The sequence below is a fragment of the Erythrolamprus reginae genome, chromosome 1 (assembly GCF_031021105.1).
Source record: "Erythrolamprus reginae isolate rEryReg1 chromosome 1, rEryReg1.hap1, whole genome shotgun sequence".
Classification (NCBI taxonomy): Eukaryota; Metazoa; Chordata; class Lepidosauria; order Squamata; family Dipsadidae; genus Erythrolamprus; species Erythrolamprus reginae.
Window position 1 is genome coordinate 148304733 of NC_091950.1, and position 22782 is coordinate 148327514.

Here is a 22782-nt window from a genome sequence, read left to right on the forward strand (position 1 = left end):
GACGGGGCGGGTGGGTGGGATAGAATAGCACAGTGTTTCCCAACCTTGGCAACTTGAAGATATTTGGACTTCAACTCCCAGAATTCCCCAGCCAGCGAATGCTGGCTGGGGAATTCTGGGAGTTGAAGTCCAGATATCTTCAAGTTGCCAAGGTTGGGAAACACTGGAATAGGAGATATTGGAATTCATCATGCTGAACTTCAGTTCCCAGCAGTCTCAGCCAGAATGGCCAGTTGAAGGCACGGGATTGTAGTTCTGCAACCTTTTGGAGGCACCAAATTGCATCTGCTATTAATCGCTGCATTTTAAAGAGTTTGAACTGGGTGAGGATGTTAACACTGACGTCCCAAGAGTTTGTGTTGGAAAATTTCCTTTGCACTGGATTGAAGACGCCTATGGCTTTTTAAAAAAAGGATTACCCCAGATTATTATTATTATTTTTGAGGGCGCGCGCGCAGGCTTGGCATCCCAGCTGCCGGTCAAATGGCTAATAAGAATGCCTCGGCGGAACCCAAAAAGCTTCAACTGCCAATGGAATCGAGGCTAAAGATAAGCGGCGGGGAACCGAAGCCTCATAATGGGAACCTTTGCTCCCAAGAAAGTTGGGTGCCTTTGTGAACGGAGATGAAATCCAGGCGGGGGGACAGACTATTCCAGTCTCTGCACGAAGAATAGCAAGACCATTTAGACTTATATACCGCTTCCTAGTGCTTTTACAGCGCTCTCTAAACGGTTTACAGAATCAGCCTATTGCCCCCAACAATCTGGGTCCTCATTTATCCACCTCGGGAAGGATGGAAGCCTGAGCCAACCTTGAGCCGGTGGTGAGATTTGAACTGCTGAACTACAGCTAGCTACTTGCAGTGCTGCACTCTAACCACTGCGCCACCCCGGCTCTATGAATGATACTGGTGACCTTGGGGGGTCCGGCTAGGAAGAATCCCACGCCCCAGGGCTGAAAGGAAGAAGAAGGTACTCCGCCTGATGGAAACCGCCCGCCAGCAGGAAGAATCTAACAAATCCAGTTGGGAATCGAAGTTGGGCTGGCGACCGTCTGGGCGATTGGTTTCATGCCGGCGAAGTCAGGTTTTTAGGCGATCTGGTCCGGGGCTGGTGTGAACTCAACTTCTGCCTTTCCTCTCCAGGAGCCCCCCACTCCTCGGAGAGAATCCGCACTGGTTCCCCCCCCCCTGCCTGGGCCGGCGGGAGATGGCGATCACGGTGCGCTCCGGATCGGAATGCGCCGCTTGGCCCTCGCTCAGCCCCCTTCCCTCCCACTCCCTGCCTTTCGCCGTCCCCTCCCCGCGCTCCGCTTTGCCTGTCAAGGGGAAGCAACCTCGCCGTCCGTCCCTCCCTCTCTCTGGCTCTCCTCCTCCGCTTGGGACGGGGCTTGCGAGCAACCCGCTCGCCCAGGCGAAGTGAAGCCGGCTTTGCCCTGCGGTGCGCGCTCTCTCTTTGCGCCTTCAGGGGCGCGCGCGGGACGCCGCGCTGGAGAAGAAGGGCTCGGCGTCCCAAACGACCGGGATCCTCCGGGCGCTTCTCGAGGTTTCTTCACCGCCAGGATGTTGTCCCAGCTGGGGCTTTTCTTCATCTTGCTCTGCCCAGCCAACATCATCGGACTCTGGTGGTGAGTAGCTGGGGTGGTGCCGGAGAGAGTGACTGAACGGAGGTCCCAATCTCTCTTGGGAAGTTCCAGGCGCGGAGTTTGGGGGAGACGAACGGAGTTGGTGGCGTTTTGAAGACACCCTCCCATCCGAGAATCCTTTAAAGGAGGGTGCGCGTTCGGGGGTGGTGGTGGTCAAGGAGAGCTCTCTAGAACAGGGGCTCTCCAACTTTGGCAACTTTAAGCCTGGAGGACTTCAACTCCAAGGAATGGGGAATTCTGGAAGTTGTTGACCACCAGGCTTAAAGTTGCCAAAGTTTGGAGGACCCTCCCCCCCCCCGATCTAAACCAGTGTATGGACTTCAATTCTAGAGAACTTCAACTCCAAGGAATGGGGAATTCTGGAAGTTGAAGTCCACCGAGCTTCAAGGTGCCCAAGGTTGGAGACCCCTCCCCCTCTAGAGAGCTGGAAGGTCTGGAGGCGAGAACGGGGTGGGGGTAGGGTCGGTTCAGAAAACGCGATGCGCCAAAAGCTGTTTCCAACTCAGCGACCTTCTTTCTCTCCAGCCCTCAAACGCGCCCGGCCGGTCTGGAATGAAAAGCCAATTGGGGGGCGGCTTCAAAGGGTGGACGCTTGCACCGCTCCGGAGGGCTTAGATCTTCAATGTCGGTCTCCCTTGCGCTTCAGGGGCTCTCTCTAAGCGCTAGGACAGCTGTGCGGTTGGGAGGGCACACACAGATACAGAGATCCTCTAAGAATACAAGAGCGCGCGGTTCCCCCGTTGCGCGCACGCTTGCTCGCAAGCTCAAACTCTTCCCGCGTGCCCTAAAACCCCCTCGGGTGGCTCCTGAAAAGCGACCTCTGATGTGTTCTTTTTATCACACCCCGCGACGCATCTTGTCGTTCATCTTTCGCGGGAAAAGCCCTCCGGGTATTTTTTTTTAACGAAACAAAACAGAAAACACCCTCTCCGTTTCTCGCAGCTTGCCTCCACCTCTCCCCGCCCCGCCTCAGCTCCTCAAGGTGTAAAAAACGCCAGACGCTCCTGTTTCGGATGGGAGCCGACGCCGGGGCGAGCGTTGAGCTGTCCCCGGGCTACATTCCTACAGGAGGCAAGGGAAGGGGGGGGGGGGGGGGGCTCGACCGAACGCTTGTCAAAAAGAACTCCGAAACCAGGCAGTCTTTAACTTGGCCTCTTTGCTGAGAAGAAAACTTTTCTATTTAGTTTTAAAAAGTCTGGGTCGAAAGAAAACGCAAGAGGATTCCCACAGCGCCCCCGTCTGCGCCCCATTTATGATGGGGAAATAATCGGGGGAACAAACCCAAGAGAGCAGAAAAAGGGGTGTGTGTTGATACGAAAGAGCCGAAGCTGAGACCCAGCTTTTGGAAAGCCTAGCTAGGAATTTCACCTAACCTGTCCTGATGCCCTTCTAAGGGCTTCCCATCCTAACTTCTTTCCGCGCGATCCAGAACATAATTCATTAGCTAAGGTGATTCGTCTCAACGCTGTCACGCACTTGCCCGACCTCCCAGAATCCAGTGTGGGTTTAATCCTTTCGTGGCCGCCTTCCCAGCTAGTCCTGACCAGCAGAGGAGGTCGTCTCCAACCACCTGTTGATTGTTCCAGCCAGCTTTAGGAAGGGGGGGGGGGAGCCCATATCCTTAAAGACTAGATTCCGATTGCGAGGAAGGACATGTGGAACTTTTAACTCCCTTGAAAATGTTCGAATTAGGAACTGAACTGTATAATGTTATCACAATTGGTCATCCCCTACAGCAGAGATGGCGAACCTTTTTTTTCTCGGATGCTGAAAGAGCTTGTGCCGGTGCTATCATGCATGTGTGAGTGCCCACACCCATAATTCAATGCCTGAGGGGGGCAAAACCAGCTTCCTCTGCCCCCCCGCCCTCTGGATGCTGGAAACAGCCTGTTTCCCAACTTCTAGTGGGCCCAGTAGGCTTGTGTTTCGCCCTCCCCAGGCTCCAAAGGCTTCCCCAGGGGAGGGTAAAAACGGCCTCCTCCACCCCTCCCAGAGCTTCTCTGGAAGCCAAAAATGCCCTCCCAGAGCCTCTGTGTGAAATAAAAATCAACTGGCCATCATACATGTGCAAGTTGGAGCTGAGCTAGGGTAACGGCTCACGTGCCAGCAGATATGGCTCCGCGTGCCACCTGTGGCACCCGTGCCATAGGTTCACCATCACTGCCCTTATTTCAATCTACCAGCTCCAACCATTTCAGTTTGGAACACAGGGATCAATTCCTAACTAGATTGATCCAAAAGATATGGAGCTGATTTACCCATAGGTTTGCCCAAGACAGGGCTGATTCAGACATCCCCGTTCAGTGACTGATGGTTGAAGAATGAACCGAGTCCATTTACTAAAGCCACAGCATGTGAAACTCTGCTTGCTAATGGCTAATCTCCGAGGGTGATCTTGACATCAAGGGCTGACTACACATGTAGTGGTGTCTAGCCAGAGCTGCATTTTCTTTGCTGTGCATAATGGAAGTCAATAAATCAACTTGATTCACGCTTTATGCTGTGCTATGTGATTTCGGGTTTGTGTGGTGTAAACCCAGCCTGTACTGGATATAAACTGTGATTTGAGCATAACATATTTGGTGAGCATCATTATGAAGCAAATAATAGCTTAGCAAAATACGTGACTCCTTCCATATCCAATGAATAACATCGACAAGCTTTTTTTCCCGGTTGGACAAATGAGGGGAAACAATTTTGCTTATATGGATATACTGTAGATGTAAAATCTGAGTTTCGTGCAATGATACACTGCCAGGGAAACCCAGATGTTTAATGACCAAATTGTTTCAGTGTGTAATAGTTCACCTTGAAATGCTGACATTCACTACAGAAATGCCAAGGGCACTGTCACCCCCAGAATATGAGCCCAAGTCTTCCTGGATGAATCTGACACTGGTCCTGCCAGTTCTGGCACAGATGTTGTTTGAGTTTAGTATGCCAAGAACCTTCTTAGACTGCCGAATGGGGGGAAGGATGATGGGACCACCGACTTTCTAGACTAGAGGATAATTGAGGTAGGTGTGCAAGAACTTACTTGGGGAAGTAATCTTATGAATCTTTAAGGAATTGGTCTTCATGCAATATGGAACTAACCATATTAGTAATGGGGCCAGCTGCCAGTTACAGCTTCAGGAGTGATTTGACCCTGCACTACTTCAGCCTGCTTGTCTACTTTCCTTCTCCAAGAGTGTTAACAATGCAAGAAGGGGAAGAAGGAGCTAGCATCATCAATGCACATAGCTCTCCCTCCCTCTGGGACGTGAACAGGTTGGAGTCAAGGAAAAAGAATTGAAAAATGTGCAGAAGGGAGAAGGATGAAGGTCTACTAAGGACATCTGCCAAGAGTGTAGGTTATGCTTTCCTCCTACTTTCACTCCTCCCAAGCATTTCAAGCCAGCTTCCATTTCCCCATGTGTCCAACTATGTCTGTGACAATGGATGGTTCCCACTATAGCAGGGGTCCCCAAACTTGTTACACAGGGGGCCAGTTCACTGTCCCTCAGATTGTTGGAGGGCCGGACTATAAAAAAAACCTATGAACAAATCCCTATGCACACTGCACATACCTTATTTAAAGTAAAAAACAAAATGGGAACAAATACAATATTTAAAATAAAGAAGAAGTAATAAGCAATTAAGTAATTAATTAAGTAATAAAGTAATTTATACTTCTTTATTAACTAGTAAATTTAAACTTAAATCAACAAACTCCATTTCTCCTTCCTTCCTTCCCTCCCTCCTTCCTCTCCACTTCTCTCTTCCCTCTTCCTTTTCTCTCATTTGTTTCATTTTCCTCTCCCTCATTCTTTCCCTCCATCATTTTCTCATTTTTCTCTTTCTCTCTCTTTCCATCTCTCCCTATTCCTTTCTCTCTTCCTCTCTATCTCTCCCTCTTTCTCTTTCTTTCTCTGTCTTCTCTCTTTCTCTCACTCACTCTCTTTCTAACTCTCCCTCTTTGTATCTGTCACACTTTCTCTCTCTCCCCCTCTCTCTATTTCTCCCTTTCTCTCTCTCCCTTTCTATCTCTCCTCTTCATTTCTCTCTCTCTATTTCTCCCTCTTATTATATTGATCGGTAAAATCTCGTGTGCTGCCGCGGGCCGGTTAAAAGACCTCAGTGGGCCGCATCCGGCCTGTGGGCCATAGTTTGGGGACCGCTGCACTATAGGTTCTGTATTCATGCTGCTTTCTCATTTCTCCCTTTTCCAAATACTTCACTGGGAACTGAGGGGCCAGCAGCTCTCATGGATTGACAACTGGTTAAAGAGTAAGAATAATAGGTAATTTTCACCTGAATTTACTCAGTGGGATCCCACAGCGATCAGTGCTAGGAATGGTGTTCTTAAGCTGATGTATAAATAAAAAATACTGAGTAGTACATTTGCTATATTTGCTGATGTCAAATTATTGAGGGCCAAAACATCAAAGAAAGGACTGTGAATGCTTCAAAAAGGTATGTTTCCACTTGAGTGAAAAAGTTTGGCAATGGCAAATATAGTCAGTATAAATGCACACTGGCATAAAATATCCAAATGTTACTTAATTGAGATATGACCTGACGTTTGCTCACTAAGAAGTTAATACAAACCTAGGCAAATTCTGTGCTTGGAAGAATTTCCAATATCATCCTATATCAGTCAGTGGTGAAATCACTTGGGTAGAGGTGATACTTCTGATCCCTGGATCTTAAGAAAGTGATTATAAAATGTTGGGATTTGGAATTATAGTTCCTGGAATTTGGAATTACAGTTTAGTGTCCTTTATAGAATTGTCCAATGTGTTATACAGGGTGTCCAGGGGGAAAGCATTTTGAAATTCCGATATTTCCCTGACATTTCCCTGTATTTGTGATCTAGTTAAAGCACAGTTGTAGATGACATCATACCAAACGGCTAAGCCATGGAGAAATATCAGTAGCTGAGGAAGCAGGTTGTTGCCAGTTATGCTCATTTTTACTTGACTCTGCCAGGCAGCCCGATCCAATTTTTTTTCATGATTTTTTCCTGACTTTAAAACATTTTAATACAGTTTGGTTTTTCCCCTGATTTATTCCATTTTTTTCACGAATTCCCTGATAATTCCCAGATATTTTCTGAACTGCCGATTTCCCTGATAATTCTGTGATTCCCGTTTTCCAGGTTTACTGGACACCCTGATTATAGTTAACCCTTTTTTCTATGGTAATTCTTGCATTCTTGAAAAAAAAGGAAGTGATCTGCATGTCAACTTTTTAGCTTTAGAAGTCTCTCATCTAACTAGTATGGTTGGTCTGGCTTTTGCTTGTCCAATTGTTCCCTTCTATGAGACCAACTCATTGACATCTTTTGCTTACAGCTTTTATTTCACCCAGGGTGTTGTTGTGCCACATCACTGTGATTGCATTTTCTCCTGTCCCTATTCTCCCACATGGTTCCTAGTTAAAGCAATAGCTTCAAAAGTGACAACTATGATATACAGTAATCCTTCCCTTTTAAATTTGGTATCAAAAATGTTAGATTTTATTGCCCCCATTTGCCTACCCCATTGCAAGACATTCAATGTTTCCAGTATCGAAGTGACTCTTCCAAGCTCTATTCAAAATGTTCCTTTGAAGAATCAAAGCAGAGAAAAATGGACAGATGCTTTGAATTACATTTAAAAATCCAGCTGCCTCCCTAGAAACTGATTTAGCATCACTGTTGCTCAGTGAATGAGAACTGATTGGATGAATAAAGCTTGATGGTTTGACTTTTAGATCTGTGTGTTCCACTCCTTTCCCCCCCTATTATTGTAGTTCTGACCTTTCATGTCAGCTGTCACAATTCCCATCTTCCAGCTTTAAAGAACCACATTTGGCCCACCCTTCTTGCAGAATCTTCAATTTCAAGAGATTCCAGAAAATGGTCTTGGACAGTTATTTCAGGGACATTTCCATGAGGTTCTGTTACAAAACACACCATTAAAGTCATTTGTTCTGTATCGTTAATGTCCGATGTGTCATCCAGAATAACAGAGAATAATAGAATAATATCTCGGTTACTTTCGATATGTCATAATTTTGTTTGACTTTTCTTGCCAGTAACTGCGTGATCTCATTTTGAATTGCTTTTGCAAGATTAGTGGTGTGTTTTCAATGCTCCTGAGTGCAGCATCAAACGCAGCCATCTGTTCCACAGTTTTAAAGAAGTTTCCACAGTTTAATGCGTGCAGAAGATTGGGAGTGCCATACAGGGAAAGATGTCATGTTGAACATCTTTGCTACCCAACAATATGTTTTGGGGAACATTTTGACAGTAAAGACTTGGGTTGATCTCTGAAGATCTTTATCCTTCATCTCTTTTCAGGCCTTTCCCACATATAGAACATTTACTGATGACTTGCTTCTTCTTCATGGTCTACTAGATTTCTAGCCAGATCTTTTTGGCCATCGGTTCAGTAGGGCCCACAGGGAAAATTAGTCTAAGAGTTTGCAGGGTTTCTGAGTACACAACTTGTGGCCTCTCTGTTGTGTCATCAGTAAGACTTCATGCCAGAAATGTTTTGGATGGAAATGTTCCTTTTCACCACCTTTGGAAAGACGATGTTTTTCACTTTCTATGAAGTACACGGAAATCCACCAGGCTGCTTCTGAAGTGAGTCCACATTCCTGGATCATGTAGACTTAAGAGCAGAACTGAATAGCAGTTGTTGTTGTTTTTCCCCATCACAACCACAATCTCTGCTTTTCTTCAGGAATGCGTATGGCTAGATCCCTTGCAGATGGAAATATGGATACTGTCTGCATGCTAATTACCTGGAAGTTCAGGCACCTTGTCACAACCTACATGTTTATTTTTGCCCCGTGACAATAATGAAGTGTTGTACCTCATGATTCTTGACAAATGTACTGTATCTCATATTTTATGTACACTGAGAGCATATGCACTAAAGACAAATTCCTTTTGTGTCCAATCACATTTGGCCAATCAATAATTTTCTCAGTTTCTTTCTCTTTCTCTTCTATCCCTGTTACACCCAGGAGCTCATTGTGAAGATTTCATGTATCATAGGAGGAGATCTCCTTCTGAGATACAAAAGCCACTGCTTTCTTTTCTTCTTCTATTCCATATTATCTTCTTTCACTCATGATTTCTGTTCTGGGCCAGTTAATCAAGTGGATCTCAATATTCAATTGAAGGGGACCAATATGTAAACTAATTCAGGCAGTTATTGACTTACAACAGTTCATTTAGTGACAGTCCAAAGTTATAATGGTCCTGAAAATTATGGCTGTTTTTCACACAACCAATGCAGCATCCCCTTGGTCACATGATCAAAATCCAGATGCTTGGAAATGTATTCATGATGTTTGCCGTGTCCTGGGGTTCCCATGATCACCATTGGTGACCACCTGACTAGCAAAGCAATGGGGAAAGCCAGATTTACTTAATACCTGTGAAACTAACTTAACAGCTGCAATGATTCACTAACACCAGTGGCATGGGTTACAAATGGGGCACAACTCATTTAACAAATGATTAACTTAACAACGTAAATTTTGGGCTCAATTGTTGTCCTAAAGTCGAGGACTACCTGTAACAAGACTGGAGTGCTATTGGCATGTAAGGGCTACTTGGGATTCTTCTAATATTTCCTTCTCTTCCGCCTCTAAGAAATTGACCAGCTTGTCTTCTCAGTCTTCTCAGTGTTAGGATGCTTCCTATGAAACTGCTGTTAATTAGTCCAGGCTCCTGTGGGTGCTAAAGTGATTAGATTATTGTTAGAGTTGGAAAGGACCTTGTATGTCATCTAGTTCAATCCCCTCCTCTCTCATGTTGAGGTTCATGTTGAACCTCTCACAACCTCTGCAGGCAAACTGTTCCACTGGTTGATCGCTCTCACCATCAGAAAGTTCCTCCTTATTTCCAAGTTGAATCTCTTTTTGGTCAGTTTCCATCCGTTATTCCTAGTCTGGTCTTCTGGTGCTTTTGTAAATAGCCTGACACCTCCTCCTCCTCCTCCAGATACAGAAGAGCCTGACCTTTTCCCCTTTCTCCACGTACGCCATGCTTTATGTTCACCCCCTTTTGCTTTCTTGCTGAGTCTCTTATGCCTCTTTTCCTCCAGCATAGGAAAAAAAGGCTGGGATCACCCTGTGTGCATTGGCAGACTTGGGACTTTGATGCTTAAGTGAGTAATGCAGAAGAGGGCAGATGTTCAGTGTGCATTGGCTGCCCTTTGATTTTCATTTAAAACTAATAAAAAGAGAATAACCCAGCTGCAAAATCATGCAAGAAAAAAAAAGTTTGCATGAAAGAACTCTCTCTAAACCCAATTCTCTCTCCAGCTCCTTCGAAGGATAGGAATATTAAACCCATTCAGATGAACTTTTCTCTTGCACTCTGTCTTTTTATTTACAGCTTGTCACCTTGGTGTTTTACATCTCAGCCTTACTTTGCTTGCAATCAGACCTCTGCCCAATTGGCAGATCTATAGCAGGTGGTGAAAAAGAGTGGGTAAAGCAGCACCCTGACATACTCAAGAACTGTCCCGGAAGCAAATACCCAGTTTCTGGTTCTTAAAAGAATCCTCCAGGAAACCAGTTGTTTACAACAAGACCTTGATAGCATTTTTTCCTTAAATGAACTGTCTTTGGAGCTCCTCTGGAAAAATGCAATGAGATCTGGATATTTTCTATCACACATTATGTCCTGGCTGAAACAAAATGGCCCACACTTGATTCTTGACCTTTAGTGCAAGTCTCTGCCAGATTGCAGAAGAAAAGTGCTCTGCACCAGAAAACCTTCCTCTTGACTCTTAGTTCAGCCACCCTCGTTTCAGGGAGGGGTGGCATTTACCCCATACTTTTCCTTGACAGTTTTAATGTGGGGAGCTCAACATACGCAGCTAGCTTTTATCAAGAGCATCTGTAGAGAGGGCAAGAGAACAAGACTTGTTGCACGTGTCATGACATCATTGCAAAAAGGATGTTAATTGTGTAATGCATTGTTTGTGCAATGACTTCTTAAAGTGCATGACATCATTGTCGCTTGCGCCAAATGCCTGTGCCTTATAGAGAATCAAGCTGTTAGCCCATTGTCTAGTTTAAGACTGTCTCTTATTAGTTGAACTGTGATGTGCTTACATGCCAAGCCACTATATCATTTGTTTAATTTTGATTTAGCACAAAAGTGTGAACTTCAGCCTTTTTATTTTACGGTGAGCTGTGAATCAGGATTCAGTGGTTTATTCAGAAAATCACAATGAAAGCAAACTCTCCCTCAGCACAAGAATAAACAACTTGTGGAGCTGGGGAGGAATATTGACTGATTGATGATTGAGGAACCAAAAAAATGACAGAGGGCATGCCTGATGCAATTTTTGATGAGGCAGAAAATCTTGATTTTCTTTTTGTGGAGTCTAGGATGTTAATAAGTGTGCAGAATGATCCTTGAGTTATCAAGGACATGCACAGAGGAAACGTGGGATTCCAGCAGATATCCACAAGATATGAGTGATTATTCAGTCATACAAAAAGATACATTAAAGTTCAATTAGTCTTTACTTTAGAAATAGCACAGTTGAATTAATCAGCCCAGTCATACACATTCAAATCAGTCAATATCTCTCAATACAATAGTAATAGTACAAACCTGTCTTTGTCTTACATATCAGACATACATTACAGCTTATAAATACATAAACTATCATCAAACACACAGACATTACTACATCAGTCACAGTAAATTAGCAGAAAAAGCAGAGAGAGTAGAGAGAGAGAATCATGATTTCTGGCTCTCTTTTATGACAATATGCAACACTATCTCTTAAAGCTATAGTACTTCAATACAAACAAACATTCATTGTTAGCTTGTTTATATATTGCAAATCCAACTATCTTGTACACAGTAGCAACATCCTCAAGCAAAAACAAAGAAAGCCCAGTTTCCTTTTGAAAAATTACCTTTGGGTTTGCACTGATTAATTATCCCGATTCTGTATCAACTCTTTCTATTCGATAACAAATACAGAATTCGCTTTGCATGGAAGCATGGAGCCCTGTAGCCATGTTACCTATAACATACTTGATGGCAGTCATGAAGAAGAATTTGAGGAATGGCAACAACTAATTAAGCTGTACCGTATCAATTGACTTTGAAATGGAGCATGTGTCCCAAAGCTGATTTTCTATAAGTTATTGTCTTTTGTGTTCCAGGAAATGACATGTAAAGGAGCCAGAGAAAGGGCAAACAATACTTTCCAGATATGTTGGATCATAGTTACCACAAACCCCACTGAGCATGACAAAGTGTTGCGGAATATATTTAATTCAACCAAGTCTTATGGGGGAAAAGTGTGAGTTTTCATGCTGTTGCTCACACTCTCCACAGTATAGATACACACACACACACATACACACACAGGCACACACAAACACACAGAGGCACCAAAATTGTAAGGCTTAGCAGCAGTTACCAAAGTCTCTGGGCACAGGATACGATTGATCTCATCCAACGGTTTTGACATTATCGCCATCTTGCTCCTTAGGGGGACTAGAAAACCTTAATTGCGTCATCTCAAATGTACTTCTTCCCACCACAAACACGTTGGCAAATGAGACCAGCCTCTTAATCTGAGTAATAGCAGATTTATATCAACACAGATGAATGTCTTAAACACTCAGCACAGGGCCCTCTGGGAAATGCAGTTCTTGGTATCTGACAAACTCCTTCCCCCCCCCCTCTTGCTGCACTAAAACCATTCTTTGAAACAGAAAAAAGCAGCATTCACACATGTAGGCAGGAATCATACATTCTGATGAAGCACCATGGGATTTCGGTTTGGTTATGCATGACGTGTAAGCTCGCCTATCGTTTCCCTTGCCATTTCTGTAAACGAACTTTTAATGCTGCTACGTTGACTGGAGTAAAAAAAAAGGCTCCGGTTTTGATAACCACTATCTTGGCTGCTTCTGCCTTGATTGTGGTCCATGTGAAGCTCTCAGAGACTCTTTGAAAAGGCTGCTTGAGAACTTGTTACTGTTGTGACTCTGAAGGTTTTTAAAGCTCCCTCACTGAATCAAGGTGAACACCCTTTTACTTTGACCATATCACCATCCTCCACAACAGCTCAGTCTTTGGAAGGGCCTCTGGATTGACTTGGCAGTTTTCATCCGAAGAGCCCTTGCCTATCACTGGTAACTCTTGAGGCACTTGTACAAAAGATACTTGAGCAAAAGAAGCACGGGAAACAAGAGTCAGCTAGAGAGTAGCTGTCTAATAATAGGTTTTTTTTAAAAGGCTGGGCACCTAGAATAGAGCTGAAGGTTTGGAACACATAGACTTGTGGGGAAAGTCAGAAGGGAGTGTTTGAAAGGAAAGTTGGAGAGAGTGAGTAGAATGAGAAGAGGGATATTTGACCAGACTTTGGGAAGCTAGTGTTTTCCAGAAAGTATGAAAAACAAATCACAGCCAGACTGCAAGGTTTTTGTTGCTGATTGTGATGTTACAGAGCAGGAAGTTGTGAGAGTGACTAAAATTGTACATGGTACAATTCTGCTGAATCAACCCTAAAGGAGAGTTCAGACTTAGCACCGATTCATAGAATATTCCTTGCGATCAATAATGGCTGGCTTCATAAACATACCAATCTGAAATATAAACTTTTCATATAACCAATGTCATCATTTTGTCATGAAAGAAGATTGGAATCCAAAGCCAGCATTTAGGAGGGTAACATCATTTTGGATGATAACATCAGAGGTGGTATTCAGCTGGTTCAGGCAAACTGGTAGTAGCAACCTGCAGGTGGCCGCTCACCCATCCCGGTGCTATGCAGTCCTATTTAGCAGATGTTTTCAAACCATGCACATGCATGCAAGCTGCGTGTGCAAGCAAAGCACATGTATGGAAAGCATGTGCATACACAACCAAAGCAAGTGCGTGTGCGCTGGGCAAACTGGTATAGAAATTATGTGAATCCCATCTCTGGTAACATGTAGTTTTGAAAACTTCAGTGGGTCCCAATACTTGGTGGACCATGTTTGGACTTAGAAACTAAGCAGGGTTGTGTCTCCCTACTTCTTGGGTGGGAGAATGCTATGAACTACCAGGACTGTAGCCAAGCTAAAAAAAATACTGTATATCCTGGAAGAAGGCCAATGGGAAATCACCTCTTTACTATTCCTAAGAAAACCATACAGACATATCTACTGCATGTGATCACCAGGAAATGAATCTGACTTGAAAGGGACTTTATCTTAAATGCTATAGGTGGTCCTTGAATCACAGTTGTAATTAAGGTCTAAGTTGTGATGGTCACAAAGCATGTAATCACTGACCAGACCCAGTTTGATTACCTTTCTTTCCAGTGGTTGTTAAGCAAACACTTCTGTTGTTAAGGGAATACACTGTACTTTATGAACTGGTTTTTGCTGGAAACCAGAATTTAAGATGCAACCCCCCCCCCCCAAAAAAAAGAGGCCAAAGAGCACCTAAAAAAACTTTTTTGGAGGAATAGGAATGAAAAAATCCTGCAAGCCAGGAAGATCATTAGCCAAAGAGCATGACCTTTGGTCATGACCTTTAAAGCCCTACATGGCATTGGACCAGAGTACCTCCGGAATCGCCTGCTACCGCACGAATCCCAGCGGCCAATAAGGTCCCACAGAGTTGGCCTTCTCTGGGTCCCGTCGACTAAACAATGTCGTCTGGGGGGCCCCAAGGGAAGAGCCTTCTCTGTGGCGGCCCAGGCCCTCTGGAATCAACTCCCCCCAGAGATTAGAACGGCCCCCACCCTCCTTGTCTTCCGTAAACTACTTAAGACCCACCTATACCGCCAGGCATGGGGGATTTGAGACACCTTTCCTCCAGGCTTATTATAATTTATGTTTGGTATGTATGTGCTGTTTGGTTTTTAATTATGATAGGGTTTTTAGTTTTTTTTAATATTAGATTTGTGCCAGTATAATATTGTTTTTATTGTTGTTGTGAGCCACCCCGAGTCTTCGGAGAGGGGCGGCATACAAATCTAATAAATTATTATTATTATTATTATTATTATTATTATTATTATTATTATTATTATTATTATTAAAGAGGTGCTAATGATCTTCCTGGCTTGCAGGATTTTTTCATTCCTATTCCTCCAAAAAAGTTTTTTTCCAGCCCTAAATCTTTGTAGGCTTATTTTCATTCTTACTCCCTCCAAAGATGATTTTTTTTCAACCCTAACCAGGGGATAAAAGAATGTGCTGAAGTTGACCAGAATAAGGATGGTAAAACAGATTAATACCTGGTAGGTAGATTTCCCCCCCTATTCCCGCCCCCCCCCCCAAATAAGGTGCATCTTATACTCTGAAAAATATGGTAAATGCCATTTTGTGGCAAAATTTTCATAAGTTATGGTTATGAAATTGTGGGGTGCTGAAAAAACTTAACTGTAAGTGGAGTCCTTGACTTATGACCAGTCATTTACTCATTTGCTGAGTGCCTGATATGTGGTCACATGATTGTGAGGATGGGAGGGATGGAAGTTAGAACTTTAAAATTGGGTTATAAGTAACTTTTGGAAGATCAGTCATAACTCTGAATAGTCACTAAATGACTGGTCATAAATCAAGGAGTACCTGTACCCTAGGGCAACTAGATAATTTTGGCACCCGGTGGCAGATAATGTTATAAGTCACTTAGTTCCTGTTAGTAAATATTCAGTAGGAATTGTTATGCATGTACAGTATGTATGCATGTACATACGGAGTATAAGACGCACCTTAGTTTTGGGGGAGGAAAATGGGGAAAAGAATCTGCTTACCAGATATTTATCTGGCTAACATCCTTAGCCCAGTCAGTTTCAGCACATTATTTTATCCCTGGTTAAGGGCTTAAAAATTATTCTGAGAGAGTAACAATGAAAAAGCTTGCAAACCATAAAAGTTGGCAACATTGTTAACACCTGGTTAGGGCTGGAAAGAAACATTTGGAGCAAGTAAAGCAATGAAAAAAAAACCCTACAAAGATATAGGGTTTGGAAAACATGCTTGGCAGAAAGTAACATTGAAAGAGCTTGCAAGCTGTAAGAGCTGGGAACATCGTTAGCACCTGGTTAGGGCTTGAAAGAAACTTATTCGGAGCAATTTAGAGCAATGAAAAAAATCCTGCAAAGACTTAGGGCTCGGAAAACATTCTTCACAGAGAGAAACAATGAAATAGCCTGCAAGGTAGGAGCTGGGAAGATCGTTAGCAGCTAGTTAGGGCTGGGAAATAACAAGCTACATTCAAAGTATAAGACGCACCCTAATTATCAGCCTCTTTTAGGGAGAAAAAAGGTGCATTTTATACACCGAAAAATATGGTATGTGTACAGTATATATGTACAGTATGTATTTAACTAATTTATATAGCAATTCAGATCATAAACAGGTGGCTCTGTTTAGTGTACAATAAAACTAAAACAATAAATACCTAAAACTATTATCATTAACAAATGTTAAAAGCATTAAACAGCTATAAAAACAACAGAAAGAGTCATACCCACTTCTGGATCAAGCTCACTCTTGATAACACATGCTAGGCCAGGCCTCCCATGCACAATCAAATCGCAGATGAGGGAGGCCTTATTTAAAGACCAACCTAGCATTAAAAAAAATAAAGCTAGAGTGGGAGCTTCTCAATTAGAAAAGACAATTGCTACTATTTCATGACGCTCAAACCTCTTAAATGGTTGGGCTGGTCTGAGCTATAATAATCATATCTATGATTTTACTGGGAGGGAGGGAGGGAGGAAGGAAGGAAGGACGAGCCAATTTTTCATGGTTTCTTCCATATAGTTCCAGAAAGAAAGAAAAATTCCAAGTCCATTATTTTATTTATAAAGCCCTACATAGCATAGAACCAGATTATCTCTGAGACCGCCTTCTGCTACATAAATCCCAGCGTCCAGTTAGGTCCCACAGAGTTGGTCTCCTCAGGGTCCCATCATCCAGACAATGCCGGCTGGTGGGGCCTAGGGGAAGAGCCTTCTCTGTGGGAGCCCCGGCCCTCTGGAATCAACTCCCCCCAGAGATTTGCACTGTCCCCACTCTCCTTGCCTTCCATAAGAATTTGAAAAGGCACTTATGCCGTCAGGCTTGGGGTAATTAGACCCCAGCCTCTGCCCAATGAATGTATTCAATGTGATAGTATGTATGTGACCGTTTGATTTTAAATGTTTAGTTTTTAAGACAATTTTTAACTTGACTATTCTTTTAATTGGCTTAGAAATGTTTTTTATATTGTATCTTTTTATCAAAATGTTGTAAGTGACCCTGAGTTCACGGAGAGGGGCAGCATATAAGTCAAACAAACAAACAAACAAACAAACAAACAATATTGTGCCATCCGTGAATTTGTAAAGAAAAAAAAGAACTGAAATTGGGAAGGTGCTGTTCTAGTCACACCATACAAGGAAGCAGTTCAAATGGAAATATTTGCCTACAGTGAAATGAAGCTGCAGGTGAACTTGAGCCAGAACAAGCCAGAGAAGACTTTTGATGCATAGAAAAGACAGGTAGAGGCTGCATTCCTGGTGGGCAGGCTGAGGTCAGGTAGAAGAGGGCATTGTCTGTTCTTGCCTGTGAGAAATGGTCAGTTGCCTAGACTTGCATTGGGACAAATGGTCACATGTATCAGCCCCAAACCTCATTTTCTTTTTTCTTTTCTAATGGACATCCTCCAGTTTTGAATCACCCACCTCTCTCCACAAAATAAACCTTGGTATTGGTTTGAATTGGGTTGCCTTGGTTTAATCAATTCATCTCTTCTTGTTCCTGCTTTTGGCCATTTATAATCTAAATGCACTGAACCTTTTGGTTGAGCTGGCCAATTGCTGATTCATGAGCAACTTAAGAAGCAACTCAAGAAGCAAATTAGCTGATTCCTGGCAGCTGTACCAGATTTTAATCAAGGACTGGGAAACATTTTTGCCCACGGTTTCCACACGAAGCCAAGAAAACTATTAAAACCCAGTATGAGATAGCAACAGCTTCTGAAGCTAGACTTTCATGTTAAATCTCAGAGATGTGGTACTTCTCAATATAGGCTCCATAATTGTGAGGATCTTATTACTAAGAGTGTTGTGGTGTTAATTATAGGGCCTGACTACCAGGAAGAGGTCAGTGTTCTCTCTCTCTCTCTCTCTCTCTCTCTCTCTCTCTCTCTCTCTCTCTCTCTCTCTCTCTCTCTCTCTCTGTGTGTGTGTGTTTGTGTATGTTTGAGAGAGGGGGGAGGAGGAAGGGGGAGAGGGGAGAGAGAGAGAGAAGAGAATTGAGAATAATGAGAAAGAGAATGGTCTGCAGATTAGCATCCAGAAAGTAGAATACAGATAATCCTTGATTTATGACCACAATTGAGCCAACCATTTATATTGCTAAGTGAGATATTTGTTAAGTGAGTTTTATTCCCATTTATGACCCCAATCACCACAGTTGTTAAGTGAATCATTGCAGTTGTTCAGTTAGTAACAGGTTGTTAAATGAATCTAGCTTCACCATTGACTTTGCTTGTCAGGAGGTCACGAACGCTTTCAAATGACTCCAGATACTGCAACCATCATAAATACATGCCAATTGCCAAGCACCCGAATTTTGATCATGTGGCCATGGAGATTCTGATCCCACCCCACGAGACCTGATATGCTTAGAAAATGAATTGCCATGCACACTATCCAATAAAGTTCTGCAAGATTGGCACACTCTGGTCCCTTGGATTAAATATTGGGACCTTGGAAGCATTTCTCTATAGTTGCAATTGCTCTCTTGGTATGAAGTTCACCCTGGATGCCTCCCCCCTGCTATTGTTATTTAGAAGTAGCCTTGAAGACCTGGCTCTGTGCCCAGGACTGTGGCGAGGGACAATCAAGACCATTTGATTCATCCTCATCCCGTCTTGCTTTGTTTTATTTGTTTTTATATTATTACAGTTTATTCACGCAATCCCTCAGATGTTTAGACTGGTTCTGGCATTTGTATCCACCTATCGAATCCCTCCCAAGGACCTAGGACAGGCAATGTTGCTTGCTTGATGTTGAGGGTATCATAGCAGCCTGTAAGCGTCACTTCTTGGCTGCCTTTTTGCAATAGGCCGATTTTGATTTTATTAATGCCAATGGTGTTCAAAAGGTGCTGCAGATATTTTGGGATTACATCTACTTACTAATTATACTATCTTTGCTTTCTTTTGCCACAGTTGTTGTACTTTGGTTTGCATTTGTATTTTGTGATTTTCTCTAGTTCCTTGTTTTTTATTCTGCTGTCTCCAGGTACTGCAACATCCACTAGCCAGACTTTTTGGGGGGCGGGGTGTATGTGTACTTTTGGTTAACAATTGTTAAGGCTGGAGTGTTCGGAGACAGATGTTTATTTATTTGAATGTTAAAGTCCCAGAATACTTTGGCTCATTTTCATTTTCTATTCCTTTGTCTTTTTGTGTGATTTTACCAGTTCTTGCTTGCAGGCAAATAGTATTCCTTGCAGGTATTCCAATGCACTGTTGTTGCAACTTTGATGGGTCCTTGGGGCTCTCTGAGCTTGGTTGTTTTCTTGTAGACATTTCATTGTAACATTACCAGTCAACTAGCACTAGTTTTGGGAATGAAATGTCTGCAAGAATACAACCAAGTATTTAGAGAGCACCAAGCATCCCTCATTTCAATCCTGAACTACATATACAGTATTCTCCTTTATTGGTGTTGTGACTTTGTCATTGACAAATTCACCATCAGTCAATTGCAAAAGGCAGCTTTACTTGGAGCACCTTATATCCTGCAACAACAACACCAAACAACATCTGTTTATCCCAGGTCCTTGGGAAGAATTTGATAGCTAAAAATGCAAAATCCAGTCTAAATAGCTGACTGATAGTGTGACTAACCAAAATAATTCTGGTACCCAAAGTAAATTTAACCCAGTGCTTCTCAAACTTTCCAACTTTAAGGTGTGTGTGGGGGGGACTCCTAAAATTCCTCAGTTTGAAGGAGTTAGGTCTACCTAACTTTCAATTTGAAGAAGTTAGATCTACCCAATCAGGGTTACAAAAATCTGGGTGACCATCGGTAGAGAACCCACACTATAATCTAGATTTTTGCATCTGAGATTCAAAATCCCAGTTTAAACAAAGCCATAATGGTACTTGCTACCTGTCATTTTGCCATGCAAAATGTTTCTCAGACATCGAACATTCTCAGACATCGATTGCTACTTTTCAAAGATTTCTTGGAAAAATGCAGTAATCTCTTCTCAAGGGGCATCTGAGTTTCTCAAGAAGAGCACCAAAGCAGCTCAAAACTCATTCAGAAAGCCCTGAGCCCAGTTTGGACAATATTTATTGTATGCATGAGATATCTAACAGTGTGGATACTTGACCGTGGGATTGAGGTTTTATCAATAGAACAGTTGGTGTGATTAATTACTTAGTTATGAAGGCAGGGATGAGTCAAGCACATGAGGGATGTCCAGGAAACTCTTTATTTACCCCAAGCCCTTGGAGAAAAGATTCTCCACCATGGGGATGTTCTTTGGCATATGATGATAACAATCCTTTCTGTCTTTAATGCCTTTGCCATCTACAAGTATCACAGAGATATTGTGTTCCATCCACTTCTAAGGGAATCACAGATGCTTTTGTGACTCCTGAATTTATTTGTCATTTCTCTGTTTCAAAATGGAGGGGGGGGGGGAGCAGAAGGAAAACCTGTGGGTAAGACTAGGATGCTGGTGGGAGATCTGGGTTTGGTTCTCTGGTTTGCCAGAGACTCTCTGGGGGATCTTGAGAAATGCATTTCCTGTTTGCCTCCAGTAGTTGCTCTCTATTTCTCAGCACAAATGCTTGTTTATCTTTCTGTTTACTGTACACTGAGATCCCGAAAGTACTGAAGCCCTTGTTGCATAAGAGGCACTGCTGTCATTTTTATACATCATAGTGAGCATTACCAGTACTTGTATATTTATGTTTAGGGATTTTATATATATGCAGGCAAGAATAGCTTGTATATGTACTGCGTTGAGATTCAGAATCTCCCCAAGCAACCAGTTTTTTTCCTGCAAGCATACTAGTGCTAGTATTTCCCTATTGAAGTTTGGTTTACAAACCATACTGGTCGGATTCCCATATTGTTCTAAGCCACATAATACCACAGATAATGGATTAGAGCAAGATCAGTTCTGATATTTTAGGGCAGGGGTTCCCAATCTTGGCAACTTAAAGCCATGTGGACTCCCAGAAATTGAGGTTTACATGTCTTAAAGATGCCAAGATTGGGAACCCCTGGCTGAAAGACAGATGGCCATATAATAGCTTCATAAAGATGAGGGATCTTCCGTACAGGTACTGGTTTACCTGTATCTCAGCTATGACCTTTGATTAGAACTACAGACAATAAAAAGTGTTACTCCAGTGCCACTGGACACTAGGCGAAGCCCTGGGGGAAGTTTGGGGAGGGCTGAAGTGGTTGCCTTGATCTTTGTAACAGCTGACTTAGAAAAGTAGAAACTTTCTGTCTTCTCTCAACATCTCAGGGAAAAAACATTCTGTAGAAAGCCTGGTCTATTTCGTTTACAGTGAAGTTTGGCTCCAGTTGCTCTTTGGAGAGAATAATGGATATTGAATTAACCTGACAGCTTTGTCCTGGCAATTTAAAGCAGCCTTGTAAACAAGACCTAAAAAGTTACTAGCCCAAAGGGGGGGGGGGAGAGAGAAAGAGACCACTTTCTGGAGGGAGGCAAAGGTAGGATGGGGAACATTACGCTTTTTTCAGACATTTCTGTACCTAGGCCAGTAGAAGGCCAGTCCCATTCTTTTGCAGTCCACTTGGTTTCCAGGTTGGATGAAGAAAACGTTAGATTCTTCCAACGCTGAACCATCACCTGATTTGGTCATATTCTCTCCATGCTTTTATGGTCATCTTAGACTTCAAACCAAAGCCAAACCACACCACCCAGGGCATGATGATGGTAACAAGAAAAGCTGAGGAAAAAAACTGTTTCTTAATCAGACTCAATATTTTGGAAGAGCCTCTTCATTTTACTTAGTTCAATGTAACAATAGTTGAAGAGATTCCATTCTTGTTTTCTTGGCAATATTTACAGGATACACAGGACCACAAAATGGCCACACTTTAGCTGAGTGCATTGTGATCATCCAGCCAAGTTGGAGAATTAGTGGTTCAATGAGTCATACAAATCCAGAAAAGGGGATTAAGTTGACCACAAGTAAATTGCTGCAGAAAAAAAGCCCACTGAGTGGACAAAGTATTTTCTGCCAAGGATTTTGCCCCCCCATCTCCACTTTAAAGTAGCCACTTCTAGAAGTGAAGAGTTCCCTGTTCTTGCATCTACTAAAACAGCAAATGTTTGGTCTTTGCTCACCAAACTTGGATGTAAAATGAATAAGAAAAATAAACTAGCAATTCCTGGTTTCATTTTAAATTTTGACCATATACTACATTCATACTGACAGCTGTGAATGTATTATTAATTTGGCAACCTCCAGAAACCTTTTTATAATATTAGAAAAACTTACTTTACACAAAAAAGTAAAAAAAAAAAGTCAGTGGTCATTTGCTAGTGCTACCTAAGTATTTTCTGGTGTAATTTGCAAAAGGATTCTACAGAGTTCTATTTCTAATATGGCAATTTCAGTCAGTGTTTGCCCTCTGGTGCATCCAGATAGAATAGATCCATGATGGCGAACCTGTGGCACGCGTGCCACAAGTGGCACACCCAGCCACTGACTGGCTCAGCTCCACTGTGCATGTGTGAGTGCCTCCCATCGGCCAGCTAATTTTTGGGTCAGACAGCTCATGCTTTCTCCTCACTTTCTATGGCCTGTGCCTTCCCAGATCTCTAGAGATTCCACCCCAGTGCTATTTGGGCATGTAAGGCTTTTCCTCCCTCCCAGCTCCGTTTGAGGAGACCAAAAAGGGGAGGGGGGTTGAGTGTGCATATGTGGTGGATCACACATGCATGTGCAGGGGGTGGGACATGTGGGAGAGGCATTGCATTATGTGTGTGGGCACTCACGCACATGCAACAGTGTGCGTGCGCACACTTTCGGCACCCGAGGGGAAAAAAGGTTTGCAATCACTGGAATAGATAAAATCCCCATCGTTCCTGTTTGGAAATAATGGGTATGTTCAGTAGGCCAG

At 43.0% G+C, this 22782-nt stretch overlaps 1 protein-coding gene across 1 annotated transcript in view; it reads left to right on the forward strand.

Moving 5' to 3' along the window:
* The first annotated feature begins 1403 nt into the window (after positions 1-1403).
* The window catches only part of WNT6 (Wnt family member 6), a 58031-nt gene continuing 36652 nt past the window's right edge, over positions 1404-22782 (forward strand). Inside the window, exon 1 of the mRNA XM_070729032.1 lies at positions 1404-1627. Within this exon, the coding sequence (XP_070585133.1) occupies positions 1563-1627 (65 nt within the window). The 5' untranslated portion in view covers positions 1404-1562. The remainder of the gene's footprint in view (positions 1628-22782) is intronic.